The sequence below is a fragment of the Heptranchias perlo genome, chromosome 29, assembly GCF_035084215.1.
Source record: "Heptranchias perlo isolate sHepPer1 chromosome 29, sHepPer1.hap1, whole genome shotgun sequence".
Taxonomy (NCBI): domain Eukaryota; kingdom Metazoa; phylum Chordata; class Chondrichthyes; order Hexanchiformes; family Hexanchidae; genus Heptranchias; species Heptranchias perlo.
This window is the reverse complement of record NC_090353.1, coordinates 37,427,593-37,452,861: the sequence shown is the minus strand read 5'-3', so window position 1 is coordinate 37,452,861 and position 25,269 is coordinate 37,427,593. Positions and strand designations below refer to the sequence as shown.

The following is a 25,269-nucleotide window of genomic DNA, read 5'->3' as shown; positions in this document are numbered from 1 at the left end:
AAAACCGTTCATGATTTTGAACACCTAGACCATTAGACCATAAGAGATAGGAGTAGGCCATTCGGCCCCTCGAGCCTGCTCCGCCATTTAATGAGATCATGGCTGATCTGATTTTTACCTCAACTCCGCTTTCCCGCCCTTTCCCCATATCCTTTGACTCCCTTGCTGATCAAAAATGTGTCTAACTCAGCCTTGAATGTATTCAATGACTCAGCCTCCACAGCTTTCTGGGGTAAAGAATTCCAAAGATTCACGACCCTCTGGGAGAAGAAATTCCTTCTCATTTCCGTCTTAAACGGGCGACCCCTTATTCTGAGACTATGCCCCCCCCTAGTTTTAGATTCCCCCATAACATCCTCTCAGCATCTGCCCTATCGAGTCCTCTCAATCTTGTATGTTTCAATAAGATCTCCTCTCGTTCTTCGAAACTCCAATGAGTCTGGACCCCTCTATCAATTCTCCCCTTAACCTTCTCTGCTCTGAGGAGAACAATCCCATCTTCTCCAGTCTATCCACGTAACTGAAGTCCCTCATCCCTGGAATCATTCTGGGAAGTCTCCTCTGCAGAATGGGCGTTTGGGGTGAGGTTCTGTACCCCAGTTAGAGCCCGCACCTTCTGGAGAGGAGGGGTGAAAATTAGGGGGAGGGGGGAGAAGGGCTGAATCGTTTATGGTTTGAGTTCAGGGTTACTCAGGCTGACACACCTGGGAAGCAGTGTTGATAAACTCGTTGCTACACGTTGGAATGAAGTTGTGTTTTCGAGCAGCTTCGTCCTCTGTACCCTGCAGGTTGTGTCTGTGGTAAATCAGAGGGTTGGTTTACTCCTGATGCATTTTTCCCCCAGGTTTTGGGTTTAATTGGCGGTGGGGAGGGGAGCTGAATTGTCGACCCAGTGACTTTCTAAAACCAACTGCTCGTCGGTGAAGGTGGCAGTTTCAGATTAAAAAGTCCGAGTGTGGGTCTGAACTGTGAGACTCGCCCTCTCATTCCGATGAATCCTCGGCCTCGCTCCAAAACGGCTGTCTGCTTGCTGGGACATGAATGTGTTTGGAAACATCCCCTGAAGTAGGTTGGAGTTGTGTTCATGGATTTGGAAAGGATTGAGTAACATTTACTGGGAGCAGCGAGTTTCCTGGATTCAATGAGTGAGCTCGCCAAAGGAATGTTTCGACTCAGACCCGGAACGAGCTTCTAAAGCCCGTGGTTTCCCTGCCGAGAGGGGGATGAATGGCCTCACGGCCTAACCCTTCTGCTCTATGGTCTTCCCCTCTCCCAGCCCTCGCCAACACTTCCTCTTAACATCCTCTCCCCTCCTCCCCACAGGATGTCGGCTCTCACCCGAGTCCAGTCCCACGGGCACCAAGCGCCCTCCAGTGCCTCCACCGAGCGGCCAACAATGAGGACCCCCCAGTACTGTACCCCAGTGTTATACAGTGACAGACCTGTACCCCCCAGTACTGTACCCCATTGTTATACAGTGACTAGACCTGTACCCCCCAGTACTGTACCCCAGTGTTATACAGTGACAGACCTGTACCCACCAGTACTGTACCCCAGTGTTATACAGTGACAGACCTGTACCCACCAGTACTGTACCACAGTGTTATACAGTGACAGACCTGTACCCACCAGTACTGTACCCCAGTGTTATACAGTGACAGACCTGTACCCCCCAGTACTGTACCCCAGTGTTATACAGTGACAGACCTGTACCCCCCAGTACTGTACCCCAGTGTTATACAGTGACAGACCTGTACCCCCCAGTACTGTACCCGTGTTATACAGTGACAGACCTGTACCCACCAGTACTGTACCCCAGTGTTATCCAACTCCTAATGTTTACACAGAAACAACCCAAGTTTGGAAGGCACATTTTCATGGGTGTGTCATATTGTCGGGATAAGGAGCTGGAATAAAAACAGAAAATGCAGGTGAGGCAGAGAAATGTCACTGGGCTTGTGTGGGGAGAACCTGGGGCTGATTTGGTGTCCTGGAGATTAACCTTGAATTCCTGGAGACTGCAGGACAATCCTGAAGGGTCAGCGACCCGAGGTGTCCTTCTCAATGGAAACACGGCATCAATCACAGCCGGAGGCAGGTTTAGCGTCTCTGACCCCTCTCGCGTTCCTCGGCTGAACAAGGCCTGGAAGTGAATTACAAGATACTCGCACAGGTGAGGGGGGCCAGGTGACTCTAAGGGACGGGGCCTTTGTTCTGAAGCTATCTGGTGTCATGGTTATTTCAGCTCCCTGCAATTCTCTTTGACTCTGTTTAAGGTCCAGGGTGTCCAACAATCAAACACTTTCATTTTGAGCTGGTTGGTGTCGAGTAACCCTGCAGAGTTTATGAATTTAGCAGAGGCGGGAGAAGAAGCTGTATTGGCAGGAATGGAGCTCTTTCAAGATTCAAAACAGAAAGCTAAACATTCCTGGCCGTCAAATGCTATGTGAAGAATTTTTTCTGGTTTCTTTCGTTGTATTTATAAATGGAGTTCAATGCAGATGTTAAATGAAGGCAGCATCACCCTCTCTGCCAGGGCAATGGGCAGTGTCAGCTTGGCTCAATGGGTAACACTTTCCCCTCTGAGTCAGAAAGTCGTGAGTTCCAGCCCCACTCCAAAGACTTGAATACGTAATCCAGGCTGACACACCGGATGCAGTGCTGAGGGAGTGCGGCAGTGTCGGAGGGCCAGTACTTTTTAAAATTCATTCATGGGATGTGGGCATCGCTGGCAAGACCAGCATTTATTGCCCATCCCTAATTGCCCTTGAGAAGGTGGTGAGCAGCCTTCTTGAACCGCTGCAGTCCGTGTGGTGAAGGTTCTCCCACAGTGCTGTTAGGAAGGGAGTTCCAGGATTTTGACCCAGTGACGATGAAGGAACGGCGATATATTTCCAAGTCGGGATGGTGTGTGACTTGGAGGGGAACATGCAGGTGGTGTTGTTCCCATGTGCCTGCTGCTCTTGTCCTTCTAGGTGGTAGAGGTCGCGGGTTTGGGGGGTGCTGTCGAAGAAGCCTTGGCGAGTTGCTACAGTGCATCCTGTGGATGGTACACACTGCAGCCACTGTGCGCCGGTGGTGAAGGGAGTGAATGTTTAGGGTGGTGGATGGGGTGCCAATCAAACGGGCTCCTTTGTCCTGGATGGTATCGAGCTTCTTGAGTGTTGTTGGAGCTGCATTCATCCAGGCAAGTGGAGAGCATTCCATCACACTCCTGACTTGTGCCTTGTGGATGGTGGAAAGGCTTTGGGGAGTCAGGAGGTGAGTCACTCGCCGCAGAATACCCAGCCTCTGACCTGCTCTTGTAGCCACAGTATTTATGTGGCTGGTCCAGTTAAGTTTCTGGTCAATGGTGACCCCCAGGATGTTGATGGTGGGGGATTTGGCGATGGTAATGCTATTGAATATCAAGAGGAGGTGGTTAGACTCTCTCTTGTTGGAGATGGTCATCACCTGGCACTTGTCTGGTGTGAATGTTACTTGCCACTTTTCAGCCCAAGCCTGGATGTTGTCTAGATCTTGCTGCATGCGGGCACGGACTGCTTCATTATCTGAGGGGTTGCGAATGGAACTGAACACTGTACAATCATCAGCGAACATCCCCATTTCTGACCTTATGATGGAGGGAAGGTCATTGATGAAGCAGCTGAAGATGGTTGGGCCTAGGACACTGCCTTGAGGAACTCCTGCAGCAATGCCCTGGGGCTGAGATGATTGGCCTCCAACAACCACTACCATCTTCCTTTGTGCTAGGTATGACTCCAGCCACTGGAGACTTTTCCCCCTGATTCCCATTGACTTCAATTTTACTAGGGCTCCTTGGTGCCACACTGTCAAATGGTGCCTTGATGTCAAGGGCAGTCACTCTCACCTCTGGAATTCAGCTCTTTTGTCCATGTTTGGACCAAGGCTGTAATGAGGTCTGGAGTCGAGTGGTCCTGGCGGAACCCAAACTGAGCATCGGTGAGCAGGTTGTTGGTGAGTAAGTGCCGCTTGATAGCACTGTCGACGACACCTTCCACCATTTTGCTGATGATTGAGAGTAGACTGATGGGGCGGTAATTGGCCGGATTGGATTTGTCCTGCTTTTTGTGGACAGGACATACCTGGGCAATTTTCCACATTGTCAGGTAGATGCCAGTGTTGTAGCTGTACTGGAACAGTTTGGCTAGAGGCGCGGCTAGTTCTGGAGCACAAGTCTTCAGCACTACAGCCGGGATGTTGTCGGGACCCATAGACTTTGCTGTATCCAGTGCACTCAGCCGTTTCTTGATATCACGTGGAGTGAATCGAATTGGCTGAAGGTCTGGCTTCTGTGATGGTGGGGATATCGGGGGGAGGCCGAGATGGATCATCGGCACTTCTGGCTGAAGATGGTTGCAAACACTTCAGCCTTGTCTTTTGCACTCACGTGCTGGACTCTGCCATCATTGAGGATGGGGATGTTTGCAGAGCCTCCTCCTCCCGTTAGTTGTTTAATTGTCCACCACCATTCACGACTGGATGTGGCAGGACTGCAAAGCTTTGATCTGATTCGTTGGTTGTGGAATCGCTTAGCTCTGTCTATAGCATGTTGCTTCCGCTGTTTAGCATGCATGTAGTCCTGAGTTGTAGCATCACCAGGTTGGCATCTCATTTTTAGGTACGCCTGGTGCTGCTCCTGGCATGCTCTTCTACACTCCTCATTGAACCAGGGTTGATCCACTGGCTTGTTGGTAATGGTAGAGTGAGGAATATGCCGGGCCATGAGGTTACAGATTGTGGTGGAATACAATTCTGCTGCTGCTGATGGCCCACAGCGCCTCATGGATGCCCAGTTTTGAGCTGCTCGATCTGTTCTGAATCTATCCCATTTAGCACGGTGGTAGTGCCACACAACACGTTGGATGGTGTCCTCAGTGTGAAGATGGGACTTTGTCTCCACGAGGACTGTGCGGTGGTCACTCCTACCAATACTGTCATGGACAGATGCATCTACGACAGGTAGATTGGTGAGGACGAAGTCAAGTAGTTTTTTCCCTCGTGTTGGTTCGCTCATCACCTGCCACAGGCCCAGTCTGGCAGCTATGTCCTTCAGGACTCGGCCAGCTCGATCAGTAGTGGTGCTACCGAGCCAGTCTTGGTGATGGACATTGAAGTCCCCCACCCAGAGTACATTCTGTGCCCTTGTTTCCCTCAGTGCTTCCTCCAAGTGGTGTTCAACATGGAGGAGGACTGATTCATCAGCTGAGGGAGGGCGGTAGGTGGTAATCATCAGGAGGATTCCTTGCCCATGTTTGACCTGATGCCATGAGATTTCATGGGGTCCAGAGTCAATGTTGAGGACTCCCAGGGCCACTCCCTCCTGACTGTATATCACTGTACCGCCACCTCTGGTCGGTCTGTCCTGCCGGTGGGACAGGACATACCCAGGGATGGTGATGGAAGAGTCTGGGACGTTGGCTGAAAGGTGTGATTCTGTGAGTATGGCTATGTCAGGCTGTTGCTTGACTAGTCTGTGGGACAGCTCTCCCAATTTTGGCACAAGTCGACTGGGCTTGTCGTGTCCGATGCCGGGTGGTCCGTCTGGTTTTAATCTTGTTGTGACTTTCTGTAGCGAGATTGAGTGTCTTGCTGGACCCTTTCAGAGGGTGATTAAGAATCAACCACATTGCTGTGGGCCTGGAGTCACACATAGGCCAGACTGGGTAAGGACGGCAGGTTTCCTTCCCTGAAGGACATTAGTGAATTAGATGGGTTTTTATGACAAACTGAGGGAGCGCCGCACTGTCGGAGGGGCAGTGCTGAGGGAGCGCCGCACTGTCGGAGGGGCAGTGCTGAGGGAGCGCCGCACTGTCGGAGGGGCAGTGCTGAGGGAGCGCCGCACTGTCGGAGGGGCAGGGCTGAGGGAGCGCCGCACTGTCGGAGGGGCAGGGCTGAGGGAGCGCCGCACTGTCGGAGGGGCAGGGCTGAGGGAGCGCCGCACTGTCGGAGGGGCAGGGCTGAGGGAGCGCCGCACTGTCGGAGGGGCAGGGCTGAGGGAGCGCCGCACTGTCGGAGGGGCAGGGCTGAGGGAGCGCCGCACTGTCGGAGGGGCAGGGCTGAGGGAGCGCCGCACTGTCGGAGGGGCAGGGCTGAGGGAGCGCCGCACTGTCGGAGGGGCAGGGCTGAGGGAGCGCCGCACTGTCGGAGGGGCAGGGCTGAGGGAGCGCCGCACTGTCGGAGGAGCTGTTTTTCGGATGAGGCGTTAAACCGTTGAGATGGATGTAAAGGATCCAATGGCACTGTTCGAAGAAGAGCGGAGTTCCCCCCCTCCCCTCCCCAATATTCCTCCCTCAACCAACACCACCAAAATACTCCGTGCTGCACTGGGAGTTGGAGTTTCAGTTTCAGCCTGGATTTCGTGCTCAAGTCTCTGGAGTGGGTCTTGAACCCACGACCTTCTGACTCCGAGGCGAGAGTGCTGCCCACTGAGCCACGGCCGACACTAAGACCAGTTCTAGCACCTCCCACTGCTGCCCCATCTGAGTGAGATCAGCTGGTTTGACCCTCGAAGCTTGTGTCATGTGCAGGCGATGGTAATCCACCGAGGCACTGGGGTTTCAGCAGGTCAGATAGCGTCATGTGACAGGAAGTGTTACTGACGCAGGGACATTCATGGTGGTTTTTGAAGTGAAAGATAACTGTGCTGTGAGTGACGTGTGGAGACACTGCCTCTTGCTCAGAATCCGGGTTAGTCATGGTCTTCTGCAGGACAACAGAGTGTTTGAGTGAGACCCGGGGTTAGTCAGTGTGTGGCATCGATTATTGCATTCTTTCATACTGATTGGCCTCAGTGTGTGTGTGAAAATGTATATAATTAGTCATCCACCTCTGGCATTACACACGAGGAGTGAAAACCAAGTGTCGACTTCAGGTGAAGTGGGGCTCGACTGTTGGGAATAATTAGATCACGACGCACAGTCATAACTCAGTCCCTATTTTAAAATCATCCATTCTGGCCTTGTTTTTTATATTTCTATTAAGAACATAAGAAATAGGAGCAGGAGCATCGCCGCCATTCAATAAGATCACGGCTGATCTTCTACCTCAACTCCACTTTCCTGCTCTATCCCCATATCCCTTGATTCCATTAGTGTCCAAAAATCTATCGATCTCAGTCTTGAATATACTCAACAACTGAGCATCCACAGCCCTGTGTCCACATTTATACTGGCAGCTGCCTATGTAAACTTGTCACGTTGTAATTACACCCTCCCGCCAATAGTGGTGCTGCAATATGGCAAGTTTCATTATATATGTGGATCTGGGAAAATATAATGGTGAAAGCTGGTGGGAAGTGTGTGCAGATAGTGTTTGATGGTCCTGGGGAGGGGGTTGGGGTTTAACCTCATTGAGGGCAATCTCACACTTCAGTAGCACCTGGAGGCAGTCCTGGTCCTTGGTAGATTAGGGGGGGGTGGGGGGGTGCAGTCCTTGGTCCTGGGGTTTGGTAGCACCAGGTGGGGGCGGAGCGGAGGGAGTGGTTCTGCTGCAGTTTGGCAACATGGAGGGGGTCCTTCGATCTGAGGAGGCCGCATTGTGAGCAGTGAAACAGAATACTAAATTGTAAGGAGTAAATCGCTCTCTTCCCCACAGCACCTTCCCGGGCGAGTGCAGGAGGTGCAACACCTGCCCTTTCACCACCTCCCTTCCCACCGTCCAGGGCCCCAAACACTCCTTCCAGGTGAAACAGTGATTTACTTGGACTTCTTTCAATTCACTATACTGTATCCGCTGCTCACAGTGCGGTCTCCTTTACACTGGGGAGACCAAACGCAGGTTGGGTGATCGCTTTGCTGAACACCTCCGCTCTGTCCGCAAGCGTGACCCTGACCGGCCGGTCACTTGCCATTTTAATTCCCCGTCTCACTCCCAGTCTGACCTCTCTGACCTCGGCCTCTTACACTGTTCCAACGAAGCTCAGCAGAAGCTCGAGGAACAGAACCTCATCCTTCGATTACACACTTTACAACCCTCCGGACTCAACACTGATTTCAATAATTTCAGATCATAACCACAGTTCCCATTTTTTCGGTCAGCAGCTGCTGGTAACGGTTCTGCTGCTGCTATTTACAGCTCCTCTCGGCCCATCTTTTGTTTCTTGACCTGTCCCATTCCCTCCCTCCGTGCCTCGCACCATCATCCCTTTTGTCATTTATTCACTCCTGCCCTCCACCCTATCACAGACTTTCCCTTTTGTCCCCCCCCCCACACTTCCCTGACTCTGTATTTGCTTAAAAACTGTTTAATCTACAACATCTTCCAGTTCTGACGAAAGGTCTTCGACCTGGAACGTTAACTCTTCTTTCCCACAGACGCTGCCTCACTTGCTGAGCTTCTCCAGCATTTTCTGTCTTTGTTTCAGATTTCAAGCATCTGCAGGATTTTACTTCTGATTCAGTGTAGAGGGAGCTTTACTCTGTATCTAACCCGCGCTGTATCTGCCCTGGAAGTGTTTGATGGGACAGTGTGGAGGGAGCTTTACTCTGTATCTAACCCGTGCTGTACCTGCCCTGGGAGTGTTTGATGGGACAGTGTAGAGGGAGCTTTACTCTGTATCTAACCCGTGCTGTACCTGCCCTGGGAGTGTTTGATGGGACAGTGTGGAGGGAGCTTTACTCTGTATCTAACCCGTGCTGTACCTGCCCTGGGAGTGTTTGATGGGACAGTGTAGAGGGAGCTTTACTCTGTATCTAACCCGTGCTGTACCTGCCCTGGGAGTGTTTACAAACATATGAATTTAGAGCAGAAGTAGGCCATTCGGCCCCTCAAGCCTGCTCTGCCATTTGATAAGATCACGGCTGATCTGATTGTGACCTCAACCCTACTTTCCTGTCTACCTACTATAACCTTTGACCCCCCTTGTTAATCAGGAATCTATCTAACTCGGCCTTAAAAATACTCACTGACCCTGCCTCCACCGCTCTCTGGGGAAGGGAGTTCCACAGACTCTCGACCCTCTGAGCGAAAAAATTTCTCCTCATCTCCGTCTTAAATGGGAGGCCCCTTATTTTTAAACTGTGCCCCTAGTTCTAGTCTCTCCCACAAGAGAAACATCCTCTCAGCATCTACCCTTTCTAGTCCCCTCAGGATCTTATATGTTACAATAAGATCACCTCTCATTCTTCTAAACTCCAATGTATACAGGCCCAACTTGTCCAAACTTTCCTCATCAGATAACCCCCTCATCCCAGGGATAAGTCGAGTGAACCTTCTCTGAACCGCCTCTAAAGCAATTCTGTCCTTTCTGAAATAAGGAGACCAAAACTGCACACAGTATTCTAGATGTGATCTCACCAATGCTCTGTACAACTGTAGCAAAACATCTCTACTTTTATATTCCATTCCCCTTGCAATAAATGACAACATTCCATTTGCCTTCCTAATCACTTGCTGTACCTGCATACTAACTTTTTGTGATTCATGTACTAGGACACTCAGATCCCTCTGTACCTCAGTTCTACAATCTCTCTCCATTTAAATATACTGCTTTTCTATTCCTCCTGCCAAAGTGGACAAGTTCACATTTTCCCACATTATACTCTATCTGCCAAATTTTTGCCCACTCACTTAACCTATCAATATCCCTTTGCAGACTCCTTATGTCCTCTTCACAACTTACTTTCCTACCTACCTTTGTGTCATCAGCAAATTTAGCAACCATACATTCGGTCCCTTCATCCAAGTCATTGATATAGATTGTAAATAGTTGAGGCCCAAGCACTGATCCCTGTGGCACTCCACTCGTTACATCTTGCCAACCTGAAAATGACCCATTTATGCCTACTCTCTGTTTCCTGTTCGCTAACTAACCCGCGACCTCTACCACCTAGAAGGACAAGGACAAGGACAAGGACAAGGACAGCAGGCACATGGGAACAACACCACCTGCACGTTCCCCTCCAAGTCACACACCATCCCGACTTGGAAATATATCACCGTTCCTTCACCGTCGCTGGGTCAAAATCCTGGAACTCCCTTCCTAACAGCACTGTGGGAGAACCTTCACCACACGGACTGCAGCGGTTCAAGAAGGCGGCTCACCACCACCTTCTCAAGGGCAATTAGGGATGGGCAATAAATGCCGGCCGCGCCAGCGACGCCCACATCTCGTGAACGAATTTTTTTTTTAAATCCTTGCTAATATGAGATGGGACAGTGTAGAGGGAGCTTTACTCTGTATCTAACCCGTGCTGTACCTGCCCTGGAAGTGTTTGATGGGACAGTGTGTCTCATATGACCTTCCTCTTGATGAGCACGAAATTCATCTGAAGAAATATTCAATAATCTGTTCTGTCTCTTTTCCCCCCCCCCCCTTCTCTCTCTTTCTCTCGCTCTCCTTTCTTTCTCTCGCTCTCCTTTCTTTCTCTCGCTCTCCTTTCTTTCTCTCGCTCTCCTTTCTTTCTCTCGCTCTCCTTTCTTTCTCTCGCTCACAGATTGATGGAGTCGTGGTCTGAGCACCAAGCGAGTGCAGAATGGTGAGGAGAGGGCGACACTGAGGCAATATGAGTGTTAAAGATGCGTGTGGCACAGATCATCGAGGGGGCAAAGTGTACACCCTTCAGATTTGCCCAAGCCTCTACACCGAGAACTCTGTCTGCTGCCATCTGCCGGTGACCAAAGGTGTGACAGCTGGTGAAGTTGTCCAGGAGGTGACCAGCAAGCTGAAGCTGGACACGTCGAAATGTTATGTGTTGGCTGAGGTCAAGGAGTCTGGGGGCGAGGAGTGGATCCTTGATGCCAATGACCTGCCAGTCCAGCGGGTTCTGCTCTGGCCCCGGCGGGCACAGGAGAGTCACTCACAGAGCGAAGGCTATTACTTCCTCCTTCAGGAGAGGAACTCTGATGGAACCATCCGCTACATCAACCTGCAGCTCATGGCCAAGGAGCGGGAGAAGCGCAGAATGGTGGAGCGAGGCTTTCTGCCCCCTCAGCAGCACCTGTACGACGACCTGTGCAACCTGCCCCGCCTGACCGAGGAGACCATTTTGCAAACTTTCAAGACCAGGTTCCTGAACAAAAAGATCTACACGTATGCGGGCAGCATTCTCATTGCCATCAACCCCTTCAGGTTCTTGCCTATTTACAATCCCAAGTACGTGAAGATGTACGAGAGCCACCAGCTCGGGAAGTTGGAGCCACATATCTTTGCCATTGCCGACGTGGCCTATCACACCATGCTGAGGAAGCAGGTTAACCAGTGCATCGTGATCTCGGGGGAAAGTGGTTCTGGCAAGACACAAAGCACCAACTTCCTCATCCACTGCCTGACCGCACTCAGCCAGAAGGGCTACGCCAGCGGTGTTGAGCGAACGATTCTGGGGGCCGGGCCAGTCCTCGAGGTAAGACTGCTGAAATTGTTGCTTTATACCATGGATCACCAGAATATTACCAGGGCTCCAAGGGTTAAATTATGAGGAGCGATTACACAAACCAGGCTTGTATTCCCTGGAATACAGGAGGTTAAAGGGTGATTTGATTGAGGCTTTTAGGATTTTGAAAGGAATTGATAGGGTGGATAGAAGCTTTTTCCGCTGGTGGGGGAGTCTAGGACAAGGGGACGTAACCTTAAAATCAGAGCCAGGCCATTCAGGAGAGAAGTCAGGAAACACTTCTTCACACAAAGGGTGGTAGCAGAGTTGAATTCTAGAATCATAGAAAATTTACAGCACAGAAGGAGGCCATTCGGCCCATCGTGTCCGTGCCGGCTGACAAACGAGCCACCCAGCCTAATCCCACTTTCCTGCATTTGGTCCGTAGCCCTGCAGGTCACGGCTCTTCAGGTGCATATCCAGGTATTTTTTTAAAATGAGTTGAGGATTTCTGCCTCTCCCACCCTCTCAGGCAGCGAGTTCCAGACCCCCCAATACCCTCTGCGTGAAAAAAATTTCTCCTCATTTCCACTCTAATCCTTCTACCAATCACTGTAAATCTATGCCCCCTGGTTATTGACCCTTCCGGTAAGGGAAATAGGTCCTTCCTATCCACTCTATCTGGGCCCCTCATAATTTTGTACACCTCAATTAAATCACCCCTCAGCCTCCTCTGCACCCCAGCCTATCCAATCTGTCATCATAGCTAAAATTCTCCAGTCCTGGCAACATCCTTGTAAATCTCCTCTGTACCATCTCTAGTGCAATCACATCCTTCCTGTAATGTGGTGACCAGAACACAACAGTACTCAAGCTGTGGCCTAACCAGTGTTTTATACAGTTCCAGCATAACCTCCCTGCGTTTATATTCTATGCCTCAGCTAATAAAGGAAAGTACCCCCAATGCCTTTTTAACCACCTTATCTACCTGTCCTGCTACCTTCAGGGATCTGTGGACATGCGCTCCAGGATCCCTTTGTTCCTCTACACCTCTCAGTATCCTCCCATTTATTGTGTATTCCCTTGCCTTGTTTGCTCTCCCCAAATCACCTCTCACTTCTCTGGATTGAATTCCATTTGCCACTTTTCTGACCATCTGACCAGTCCATTGATATCTTCCTGCAGTCTACAGCTTTCCTCCTCACTATCAACCACACGGCCTATCTGTGTGTCATCTGCAAATTTCTTAATCTTGCCCCCTACATTTAAGTCCAAATCGTTAATGTATACCACAAAAAGCAAAGGACCCAGTACCGAGCCCTGCGGCACTCCACTGGAAACAGCCTTCCAGTCGCAAAAACACCCGTCGACCATTACCCTTTGCTTCCTGCCACTGAGCCAATTTTGGATCCAATTTGCCACATTCCCTCGGATCTCATGGGCCTTTACTTTTTTGACCAATCTGCCATGTGGGACCTTGTCAAAAGCCTTGCTAAAGTCCATGTAGACTACATCAATTGCGCTATCCTCATCAATCCTCCTTGTCACCTCCTCGAAAAATTCAATCCAGTTAGTCAGACACGACCTCCCCATAACAAATCCGTGCTGACTGTCCTTGATTAATCCGTGCCTTTCTAAGTGACAGTTTATCCTGTCCCTCAGAATTAATTCCAATAATTTGCCCACCACCGAGGTTAGACTGACTGGCCTGTAATTACTCGGTCCATTCTTCGCTCCCTATTTACAATGTTAGCAGTCCTCCAATCCCCCGGCACTACGCCTGTCTCCAGTGAAGTTTGGAAAATGATGGTCAGAGCCTCCGCTATTTCCTCCCTGGCTTCTTTTAACAACCTGGGATACGTTTCATCCGGCCCTGGTGATTTATCCACTTTCAAAGATGCTAATCCCCTTAATACTTCTTCTCTCACTATGTTTATCCCATCCAATATTTCATACTCCTCCTCCTTAACTACAATCTCTGCATCGTCCCTCTCCTTTGTGAAGACAGATGCAAAGTATTCATTAAGAACCATCCCCACATCTTCCACCTCCACACATAGTTTACCTTTTTGGTCTCTAATAGGCCCTACTCTTTCCTTAGTTATCCTCTTGCTCTTAATGTATTTATAAAACATCTTTGGGGTTTCTTTGATTTTACCTGCTAATATTTTTTCATGCCCTCTCTTTGTTTTCCTAATTTCCTTTTTAACTTCACCCCTGCACTTTGTCTACTCCTCTAAGCTTTCTGTAGTATTGAGTTCCCGGTGTCTATCAGAGGCTTTCTTTTTCTGCCTTATTTTACCCTGAACGCTCCTCGACATCCAGGGGACTCTAGATTTGGCAGCCCCTCCCTTTTTCTTTGTGGGAACATGTTTACCCTGAACCCCTTGAATCTCCCCTTCGAATGTCTCCCACTGCTCTGACACTGATTTACCTTCAACCTTTCTCTCCCATAGAAAGCAGGAGATGCTCAATTAATAATTTTAAATCTGAGATCGATAGATTTTTGCTAGCCAAGGGTATTAAGGAATTATGGAGCCAAGGCGAGTAAATGGAGTTCGGATACAGAATGGTGGAACAGGTTCGAGGGGCTGAATGGCCTCCTCCTGTTCCTATGTTCCCAGTGTTTAGAACTCCTTGGAGCAGTTGGTGGAGCACTTCTCAGCTCTGGAACTGTGGTTGAAATCCAGCCCAGACTTGCTGATTGTCGGGGTCCTCGGTGAAATGAAGTTTGGGACACACTCAGCACTGTTCCCGGCGAGCTCACAGGGTGAATGTCCCAGTGATTTAGGGCCATCGTTCCAAGAGGTAATGGAAGAATGGGCACTGTTGCAATAGGAGAGGCAGCATTTCAATTTAGGATCAAGAATGTTATTGGGACAGTGTAGAGGGAGCTTTACTCTGTATCTAACCCTGTACCTGCCCTGGGAGTGTTTGACGGGACAGTGTAGAGGGAGCTTTACTCTGTATCTAACCCTGTACCTGCCCTGGGAGTGTTTGACGGGACAGTGTGGAGGGAGCTTTACTCTGTATCTAACCCTGTACCTGCCCTGGGAGCCATTCCTTGACTCGAGGATCATTAACCTCCATCTATCCTCTTCACTGGAGGATAAGGATTTCATAAGAACAGGAAGTCCTCTGTGATATTTTCTTATAGTTCTTACTACACCAACAAAGCCGCCATTGGAAACCATAGAGACCTTAATCATTGAGGACAGGAAAAAGCCTATGAGGAGTAGGAAGCCGTGAGAACCATTCAGTTATTGAGTGGAGATGAAAGCGAACACTATAGTGAAAGACTTGTCAGTGCTGGGCTGTGGTGTTAGTTCCTATTGTGTTGAAAGGGGATGTGGTTAGGCTGAGACACACTGTGTTCAGGAGAGACTTGGATGCAAGTTCCTGATATGTGGGAACACAAAGGATATGGAGCAGCAGCAGGCTTTTGAATGGAAGTTCGGAGTTAAATCTAGCTGGGGGACAGAGTGTGGCCTGAGTTCAGATCCAGCTCAGGCTTGTGGAGGAAAATCTTTTCTGTCTGATGGCTATAAGGGTCCTACATGAATGGGTTTGGACCAGTCTCAGTCCAGTGCCTAGTCCAGCTCAACACTATCCCTAATTTGGTCTTAAATTAGCAAATTGACTTGGAAGCCACAGGACAGTTGATGTGCAAACTGAAAAATGGTCACGTTGCATTATTTTGAGAATGGGACAGTGTAGAGGGAGCTTTACTCTGTATCTAACCCGTGCTGTACCTGCCCTGGGAGTGTTTGATGGGACAGTGTAGAGGGAGCTTTACTCTGTATCTAACCCGTGCTGTACCTGCCCTGGGAGTATTTGATGGGACAGTGTAGAGGGAGCTTTACTCTGTATCTAACCCGTGCTGTACCTGCCCTGGGAGTGTTTGATGGGACAGTGTAGAGGGACCTTTACTCTGTATCTAACCCGTGCTGTACCTGCCCTGGGAGTATTTGATGGGACAGTGTAGAGGGAGCTTTACTCTGTATCTAACCCGTGCTGTACCTGCCCTGGGAGTGTTTGGAGTTGACACTGGGTTCCTCCGAAATGAATTGTTCCGTTCCTTGCACTGATAATCCTTCACCTTGAGGAAAAAAATAATTGAAGACCCAAATTGGGTCATTTCAGAAACACATGAGTTGACATCAGTTTAGGAATGGCCAGCTAAAACCAGGCAGGGAAATGTCCAATCACTGTTAGCTGACATCCAGCGGTTCCATTTTTGTAGTAACGAGCAGAGCGTTCTACGCAGACCTGTCTTGCAATGTCCCGCCCGTGTCTTTTTTTTAATTCGTTCACGGGATGTGGGCGTCGCTGGCGAGGCCAGCATTTATTGCCCATCCCTAATTGCCCTCGAGAAGGTGGTGGTGAGCCGCCGCCTTGAACCGCTGCAGTCCGTGTGGTGAAGGTTCTCCCACAGTGCTGTTAGGAAGGGAGTTCCAGGATTTTGACCCAGCGACGATGAAGGAACGGCCGATATATTTCCAAGTCGGGATGGTGTGTGACTTGGAGGGGAACGTGCAGGTGGTCTGGCGGTGTCCCGCCCCGTCTGGCGGTGTCCTGCCGCATCCATAATAACCAAAGGAAAATGGCTTGCTGGGATATGGGCAGGTCCAGCATGGCCTTGGCGGTAGGCGGGAATGACAGGAGAATGCTGGTTCAATGCCAATCAGCTCTCCAAGTTCTGTTGGATGTGTTTGAGCACCGTGACGCCTTTGGGTTGTTCTCCCCTCCCCTCCCCTCCCCTCCCCTCCCCTCCTCTCCCCTCCCCTCCCCTCCCCCTTCCACCCCGCCCCCGGCGCCCCCAACAATCGTCTTTCCTGCAGTGCTTGCTGGGGTACTGGTTGCACAGGTGCCAGTCGCTGTTTTATACACTACCAGAGTGGGTGAGTCTAGACACAGAGTGTCGGCTGCTTGTTCAACCATGAGGGGTAGGATTGACCTGGAGTCACCAGGAATTGATGATTGATCTCCAGGGCACTGCTGCGAGCAACACTGGGAGAAAAAAAATCATTGGGGCATTAAACAAAAGATTATATTTTTTTCATTTGAACATTTTTGTTTATTAGTCATAACAATATTGGAGATGGGGGAAAAAAGATTGTTCCACTAACACTCAAGATTAATCCAGTTGGGTAACAAAGAGCCTGTTTCCTTTCCATTGGCCATGAGAGGACAGCACATCTGGAGGGTTGACCAGTGGTGGGAGTGTGGGGGTGGGGGGGCGGGAGGTCATGTGATGAAACCTCCAGGAATACGTCCAACCAGAGTTGGAAACCCTAATGAGGGGGGAATTCACCATTATTATAACTCGCACCAAGTCCCGTTCACCCATCACCCCCCGTGTTCGCTGACCTACACTGGCTTCCGGTCCAGGAACACCTCGATTTTAAAATTCTCATCCATGTTTTCAAATCCCTCCGTGGCCTCGCCCCTCCCTATCTCTGTAACCTCCTCCGGCCCTACAATCCTCCGAGATCTCTGCGCTCCTCCAATTCTGGCCTCTCGCTCATCCTCGATTTTAATCGCTCCACCATTGGCGGCCGTGCCTTCAGCTGCCGAGGCCCTAAGCTCTGGAATTCCCTCCCTAAACCTCTCCACCTCTCTCTCCTCCTTTAGGACACTCTTTAAAACCTACCTCTTTGACCAAGCTTTTGGTCACCTGTCCTAATATCTCCTTGTGCGGCTCGGTGTCAAATTTTGTTTGATAATCGCTCCTGTGAAGCGCCTTGGGACGTTTTACTACGTTAAAGGCGCTATATAAATGCAAGTTGTTGTTGAGCCTGATCCATTTCTCCTCCTTGATCCTGAGGCCCTGCAGTACCCAGGGATGCTCTTCCCTCTGATCCATCGAGGGAGTTTGAGGAGACCCTGTAACTGGTCTTTATGCTGTAATTGCTGCCCTATTACTTTTCTCTCAGTCCTGGTATTTTCAGTTCTGTCTCATCCTCCTATACAAAGCCATGAAGCAGTAGATGTGGTTGGTGGTTTGCTTGTGTGGGGGAGGGGTTTACAGGCCACACTCGAGTCTCTCTCCACTCAGAGGAAGAAGAAAAAAAGCCCTTCCTGTTTTTAGTTGCTGCACAAGAGTCCAGTGTTGGGTCAGCTGACTGTCCTCGCAATAGGAAGCCCTGAATCACTAGGCCCCTCACCCTCCTACCTTCAATCTGATAACTCTCCCCAAACAGGCCTGTTCACATGGCTTGGAACCAGCCAATAAACTTGCAGTGTGGGAATACTGGCACTTGATTGCTGCTGTTAGTGATCAGCGCAGTCAGGCCTCAGAGGCCTCCCCTGTGTGTGTAAAGAAAGGTGAGGCAGTTTGAAGGTCCCCGCTTACAGTCATGTACGTTCAATTACACGTCCTCTTCAGAGTAAACCTCCCTCTACACTGTCCCATAACACTGGGGTACAGTACTGGTGGGTACAGGTCTGTCACTGTATAACGGGTACAGTACTGGTGGGTACAGGTCTGTCACTGTATAACACTGGGGTACAGTACTGGTGGGTACAGGTCTGTCACTGTATAACACGGGTACAGTACTGGGGGGTACAGGTCTGTCACTGTATAACACAGGTACAGTACTGGTGGGTACAGGTCTGTCACTGTATAACACAGGTACAGTACTGGTGGGTACAGGTCTGTCACTGTATAACACGGGTACAGTACTGGTGGGTACAGGTCTGTCACTGTATAACACTGGGGTACAGTACTGGTGGGTACGGGTCTGTCACTGTATAACACTGGGGTACAGTACTGGGGGGTACAGGTCTGTCACTGGCATTAGATGAGAGTTGTATCGTACAGTTAACTTATCACTATTGTTACATTGAAGGTCAGTGATGAATTTGCCAAAAGCAGTTTGTATTTAGACCAGTCGATCTGCTGTGGCTCTCGGTAAATCAGATTAAACTCTCGGGCATAACACTCCCGTTATGTTTATAATGACAGAGTGTTATAGCTTGTAACGCACGACCTGTTAAACTGTTTCAGGGTGGATCTGAGTTAAAACAGTCTCTTGCTTTAAGGCCACTAAATCATAATTACTGTCAAGAATCACATCCTGAGGTCGTTCAGAGGCTAATTACTGTTGTTGAGGGCAGCGTGGCCATCGAATGGCAGCTGCTGGTAAATTCTTGGCTCCTCCTCTTGCCGGGTGAAAGGTTAGGTTATCAAGGTCAGAAAAACCAGCAGCAAATTACTGGCTTTCTTTCTAATACTGTTCAGTTGTGATTTGTTGCTATGTTACAATCTGATATTTGAGCCAATCACATGCAAGTGTGACACAGAATTAGTGTGTGTTACATTTTAAGTGTGTGACAGATTTGCAAGTTACACATTTTATATATTTATACATAAAATCCTGTCTGACAATCCTGATGGTACGTCACAGGATGCCCTGTTTAATAAGGACAGGGACATTACACCATGTAACACACAATGTTTGCTAATCTGTGACTGTGTGGATGGCTGTCCCTTTAAGAAACGTAGTCATTGATATTAAGCAAATACCATCTGATAATCCGAGATTAATTGCTATTAAGGCTGGAGACCGAACTCGGACTGTTTGTCAGAAGGTCGATTCAGAGCCTGTAGACGTGGCTCTGGGATTTCTGATCCTGGAGAGTTTCTCTGAATGTTCCAATTGCCTGCCTTTGTTCCCTTCTACTTTCTTTGGAACATGATACTGAAATTAAGATGAAACCGTGAGTTACATCACGAGTGTGATAGACGGGAAGTGGGCACCAATGTGATGTTTTTAATACGTTGCATGTACAGATTATGCAGGTAGATAATATATAGGTTTTACTGGACATGTGGAAAACTAGATTTGTTTTATGCATCCAGTAAAACTCCGTCCCTCCATCATTCTACCCCCCCAGTCCTTCCCTGGAGACACTGGCTTTCCTTGGTTACAGGTCATGGGGCACAGGCCACCCTCTGAACCTCTTGTACAAACCTGGATGGTTAATGTCAACAGGCACTGATCATGGGAAACAGCCAAGTTGCCCTCTCTGTTTTTCTCTCTTTCTCTGTTTCGCTCTCTTTGTGTCACGCTCACACTCTCTCCCATTCGCTCTCTCACTCGCTCTCTCCCTCTCACTCACACAGCTTTTCTAATAACATGATGTGGAGATGCCGGTGATGGACTGGGGTTGACAAATGTAAAGAATCTTACAGCACCAGGTTATAGTCCAACAATTTTATTTGAAAATCACAAGCTTTCGGAGGCTTCCTCCTTCACCTGACGAAAGAGAAAGCCTCCGAAAGCTTGTGATTTTCAAATAAAATTGTGTGACTATAACCTGGTGCTGTAAGATTCTTTACATTTCTAATAACAATCACCCTGAGTCCTCTGTTTCCTGCATCCCCCAACCGAGGGAACTGAGTCCAACTGTAAAGGATCAGGTGCTGCCTGACTCAAGATCAACTAACTAGTAGGGACCGAGAATGGAGGCTGGTCCCTACCAGGTATCTGGTGAGCCCTGGGCTGAAATGCATCTCTGCCCCTCCCCAGTTCTTAAGCTTCTTTCTTTGACATTTGGCCTCTCTACACCACCCTTCAAACTGTGGGCCTTGTGCACAGCCTCTGCTGAACAGAAGGTTGGAGCTGCTCTCTGCAGGGATTTGCGGGAGTGTCTGCAGTTTGGTTCAAACTCTGGCTTCCTGGACATGCTACACCAAAGCACTGCCTATCTGTGGTCCTGCATCAGGCAGGCTTTAGGACCTTGGGAGCATCTCTTTGGACCACACTGTCGGCCTTGGTCGTTCCCCTGGGCCGGACTGAGCAGGAAGACATTGGGCTTTGATCTGGACACAGCAGGAAGCTGCAATAAACACATTCCTGCATTCCCGAGGGACCCACGCTGAATCTGGCCCATCTGTCGCTCTCAAAGTAATGTCATTAATCCTGACCCTCCCCCTCCGGGTGCACCCTCGCCTGCCCCCGTCCCCAGCCCAGGCTCGCTCTGACACTCCCCTGCTGCCCAGCCCAGGCTCGCTTTGCCCACCACCCCCCCCAGACCCCTCCGGCGGTGCAGCGCTGCCTCGGCACTCCCTGCGCTGGGTGTGTCACCCTGGATTATGGGACTCAAGTCTCTGGAGTGGGGCTTGAACCCACAACTTTCTGACTCAGAGGCGGGAGTGCTTCCCATTGAGTCAGGACCCGTACAGCCAGCAAATTGGGGAGATTTCCATCCCGTCAGTCCGAGTGGGATTTGGGGAAAGATCAGCGTCTGATCCAAGGCACCGCCCAGTTACTGAATTTTCTATTTTTAAACGGTGTAATTGAATTTGTGGACTCGTCCATATCGGGCACAGCTGATGTGTGAGCTCAGGGCTGGCTGTGAATTGGGAGCTGAAACTCTCTCTCTCTCTCTCTCTCTCCTTCCTCCAAACAGCACATTGCCAGTGAGTAACCTTTAGAGAATCTACTTGGGAGGAAGTTTTGGAAAGTGGTCAGAAATAAATCTAAAGAATGTAATTTTGCAGAAATGAGAAGCTGTGGAGAACGGGAGTGACGGAAACACGGAGCTCTGTGCGAGGCCTCTCGGTTAAACAAAGTTTCCTAAAATTCCCAGACTTTGCTTCAGAGTATTGTTGTATAATCTCCCCCCACAATCCTCTTTTCGGGTGCTGACACGTTGGGTGGAATTTGGTTGACATTTGCTGCCCCTCTCGATCTCTCCCCACATTCAGCACATTCTCTACGTGTGAGTCAAGACTCCAAATCTCAGCAGGCTGTTTGACCATGGGGTGCAGTCCAGCACAGGTCCAGCTGGGCCTGCTGCTGCCCTCCCCTGTTCTCTACACATTATCACACTTTTCAGCGGGATAGATATTTTGTTAGGTAAGGGTATTAAGGGTTACGGAACCAAGACGGGTTGATGGAGTTAAGATACAGATCAGCCATAGAACCATAGAAAAGATACAGCACAGAAGGGGGCCATCCGGCCCATCATGTCTGCACCGGCTCAAAGAACAACCAGGTGCCCATTCTAATCCCACCTTCCAGCACCTGGTCCGTAGCCCTGCAGCTTACAGCACTCTAGGTGCAGGTCCAGGGGCCCTGCCTCGACCACCAATTCGGGCAGTGAATTCCATACACCCACCACCCTCTGGGTAAAAAAGTTTTTCCTCGTGTCCCCTCTAATCCTTCCGCCAATCAGCTTAAATCTATGTCCTCTAGTTCTTGAACTCTCCGCTAGGGGAAACAGGTACTTCCTGTCTACTCTATCTGGGTCCCTCATAATTTTGTACACCTCAATCAAGTCTCCCCTCAGCCTCCTCTGCTCCAAGGAAAACAACCCCAGCCTATCCAATCTCCCCTCGTAGCTGCAATTTTCAAGCCCTGGCAACATTCTAGTTAATCTTCTCTGCACTCTCTCCACAGCAATTACGTCCTTCCTGTAATGTGGTGACCAGAACTGCGCACAATATTCCAGCTGTGGCCTTACCAGCGTTTTATACAGTTCCATCATTACATCCCTGCTTTTGTATTCTATACCTCGGCTAATAACGGAGAGCATTCCGTATTCCTTCTTCACAACCTTATCTACCTGTACTGCCACCTTCAGGGACCTGTGCACATGCACTCCAAGGTCTCTCACTTCCTCTCCCCCTCTCAATATATTCCCGTTTACTGCGTATTCCCTTTTACTGTTTGCCCTCCCTAAGTGCATTACCTCAAACTTCTCCGGGTTGAACTCCATTTGCCACTTTTCCACCCACTCCACCAACCCATTGATATCTTCTTGGAGTCTACAGCTATCCCCTTCACCATCAACTACACGGCCAATTTTTGTCGTCTGCAAATTTGCCAATCGTGCCCCCTACATTCAAGTCCAAATCATTAATATATACCAGCAAGGGTCCCAACACTGAGCCCTGTGGCACACCACTAGAAATAGATTTCCATTCGCAAAGACATCCATCGACTTTTACCCTTTGTTTCCTGTTACTGAGCCAATTTTGGATCCAATTCACCACATTTCCCTGTATCCCATGGGCTTTTACCTTTCTGACCAGTCTGCCATGTGGGACCTTGTCAAATGCCTTACTAAAATCCATGTAGACAACATCCACTGTACCATCCTCATCAATCCTCCTTGTCACTTCCTCAAAGAATTCAATCAGATTTGTAAGGCATGACCTTCCCTGAACAAATCCATGCTGACTATCCCTGATCAAACCATGCCTTTCCAAGTGACACTTTATCCTATCTCTCAGTATTGATTCCAATAGTTTGCCCACCGCCGAGGTAGGACTGACCGGCCTATAATTGTTCGGCCTTTCCCTCGTGATCTAATTGAATGGCGGAACAGGCTTGAGGGGCTGAATGGCCTCCTCCTGTACCAATTAGTCACTGGATAGTGATCTGGAGTTGCGACTCTGAATAGTTTTCCCCTCACTAACTTAGGGGAATGGAGACCAATTGTAGCTCAGATCGCCAACTCCGCACAGACTGAGGGTCAAACCCAGGACTCGGTATTACACCAGGGGTGGTCCAAGCAGCCAAGACTTTCTATCTGGTCTCTATGAACTGGCAATGAGTCTGTTCACAGTGTTATTTCTTTCACAAGTAAAATTGAAAGTTAATGGGAATCGGGGGGAAAACTCTCCAGTGGCTGGAGTCATACCTAGCACAAAGGAAGATGGTAGTGGTTGTTGGAGGCCAATCATCTCAGCCCCAGGACATTGCTGCAGGAGTTCCTCAGGGCAGTGTCCTCGGCCCAACCATCTTCAGCTGCTTCATCAATGACCTTCCCTCCATCATAAGGTCAGAAATGGGGGTGTTCGCTGATGATTACACAGTGTTCAGTTCCATTCACAACCCCCCAGATAATGAAGCAGTCCGTGCCCACATGCAGCAAGACCTGGACAACATTCAGGCTTGGGCTGATAAGTGGCAAGTAACATTCGTGCCAAACAAGTGCCAGGCAATGACCATCTCCAACAAGAGAGAGTCTAACCACCTCCCCTTGACATTCAACGGCATTAACATTGCCGAATCCCCCACCATCAACATCCTGGGGGTCACCATTGACCAGAAACTTAACTGGACCAGCCATATAAATACTGTGGCTGTAAGAGCAGGTCAGAGGCTGGGTATTCTGCGGCGAGTGACTCGCCTCCTGACTCCCCAAAGCCTTTCCACCGTCTACAAGGCACAAGTCAGGAGTGTGATGGAATACTCTCCACTTGCCTGGATGAATGCAGCTCCAACAACACTCAAGAAGCTCGACACCATCCTGGACAAAGCAGCCCGCTTGATTGGCACCCCATCCACCACCCTAAACATTCACTCCCTTCACCACCGGCGCACAGTGGCTGCAGTGTGTACCATCCACAGGATGCACTGCAGCAACTCGCCAAGGCTTCTTCGACAGCACCTCCCAAACCCGCGATCTCTACCATCTAGAAGGACAAGGGCAGCAGGCACATGGGAACACCACCACCTGCATGTTCCCCGCCAAGTCACACACCATCCCGACTTGGAAATATATCGCCGTTCCTTCATCGTCACTGGGTCAAAATCCTGGAACTCCCTTCCTAACAGCACTGTGGGAGAACCGTCATCACACGGACTGCAGCGGTTCAAGAAGGCGGCTCATCGCCACCTTCTCAAGGGGCAATTAGAGATGGGCAATAAATGCTGGCCTCGCCAGCGACGCCCACATCCCGTGAATGAATAAAAAAAAACATGGTACGTCAGCCGTGGCTCAGTGGGTCTCACGCTCCCCTCGAGTCAGAAGGTCGTGGGTTCAAGCCCCACTCCAAAGACTTGAGCATAAAATCCAGGCTGGCACTCTCCGGGGCCGCGCCGCCGGGAGGGGCCAGCGCCGCCGGGAGGGGCCAGCGCCGCCGGGAGGGGCCAGCGCCGAGGGAGGGGCCGCGCCGCCGGCGATGCCGTCTTTCGGATGAGTGGTTAAACCAAAGCCCCGTTTGTCTCTTCCTTTTCAAATTATTAATATATCAAAGAAAAAGTATAAAAAAAGAAGGAAAGTATCAGGAAATGGGATTGGAAGAAAGAATGAACTTGCATTTCTATAGCGCCTCTCACATCCTCAGGACGTCCCAAAGTGTTTCACAACCAATGAAATACTTTTGAAGTCCAGACACTGGTGTTATGTAGGAAAACGTTGGAGCCAATTTGCACACAGCCAGATCCCATACATAGCAAATAGGAACAGGAGAAGGCCATTCAGCCCCTCGAGCCTGTTCCACCATTCCATTTAGCCACCTTTGCTCCATATCCCTTGATATTCTGACCCAACACAAACCTGTCAATCTCGGTCTTGAAAATTTCAATTGAGACAAAAGACCAGATGATCTGTTTTTAGTGATGTTGGTTGAGGGAGGAATATTGGCCCAGGACACCGGGGAGGACTCCCTCTTCGAATAGTTCGACGGGATCTTGTACACACACCCGAACAGGCAGATGGGGCCTCGGTTTAATGTCATATTTGAAAGACGGTTTCCTGACACTGTGCTGGAGTGTCAGCCTGGATTACGTAGAATGTATGGCACGGAAACAAGCCATTCGGCCCAACAAGTCCATGCTGGGCACTTAAATCATCATGACTTGAGCCCATGACCATAGCTCCAATGACCAAACTTGGACTGATGCTTGGAGTGTCATGTGCTGTGATTTCTCCGATTCGACTAGCAACCAGTGCAATTACTCGGGTCTCTCGCAACTCATTGAATCCACTCCATGATACGCTATGGAAAACACAACACAGGTGTGGCATGGAATGCAAACTGGGGTCATTTCTGTGCTCCTGAGGGAGGCACCAACACTATACCCTGTGCCCCAGTATCCGGACGTACAGGGCCGAGGTTCCGGGCTCTCTGTTAGATTCCTAAATGCAAAAATATTTGGGGGAATTAGTGAGGAATCCTTGAATGGAGGGGCAG

General features: G+C 49.7%; 1 protein-coding gene across 1 annotated transcript in view; it reads left to right on the top strand.

The window, feature by feature from the left end:
- Positions 1-25,269, top strand: part of LOC137299703 (unconventional myosin-IXb-like) — an 84,098-nt gene that overhangs the window by 5,936 nt on the left and 52,893 nt on the right. The window contains exon 2 of the mRNA XM_067968642.1: positions 10,458-11,363. Coding sequence (XP_067824743.1) covers positions 10,527-11,363 — 837 coding nt within the window. The 5' untranslated portion in view covers positions 10,458-10,526. The remainder of the gene's footprint in view (positions 1-10,457; positions 11,364-25,269) is intronic.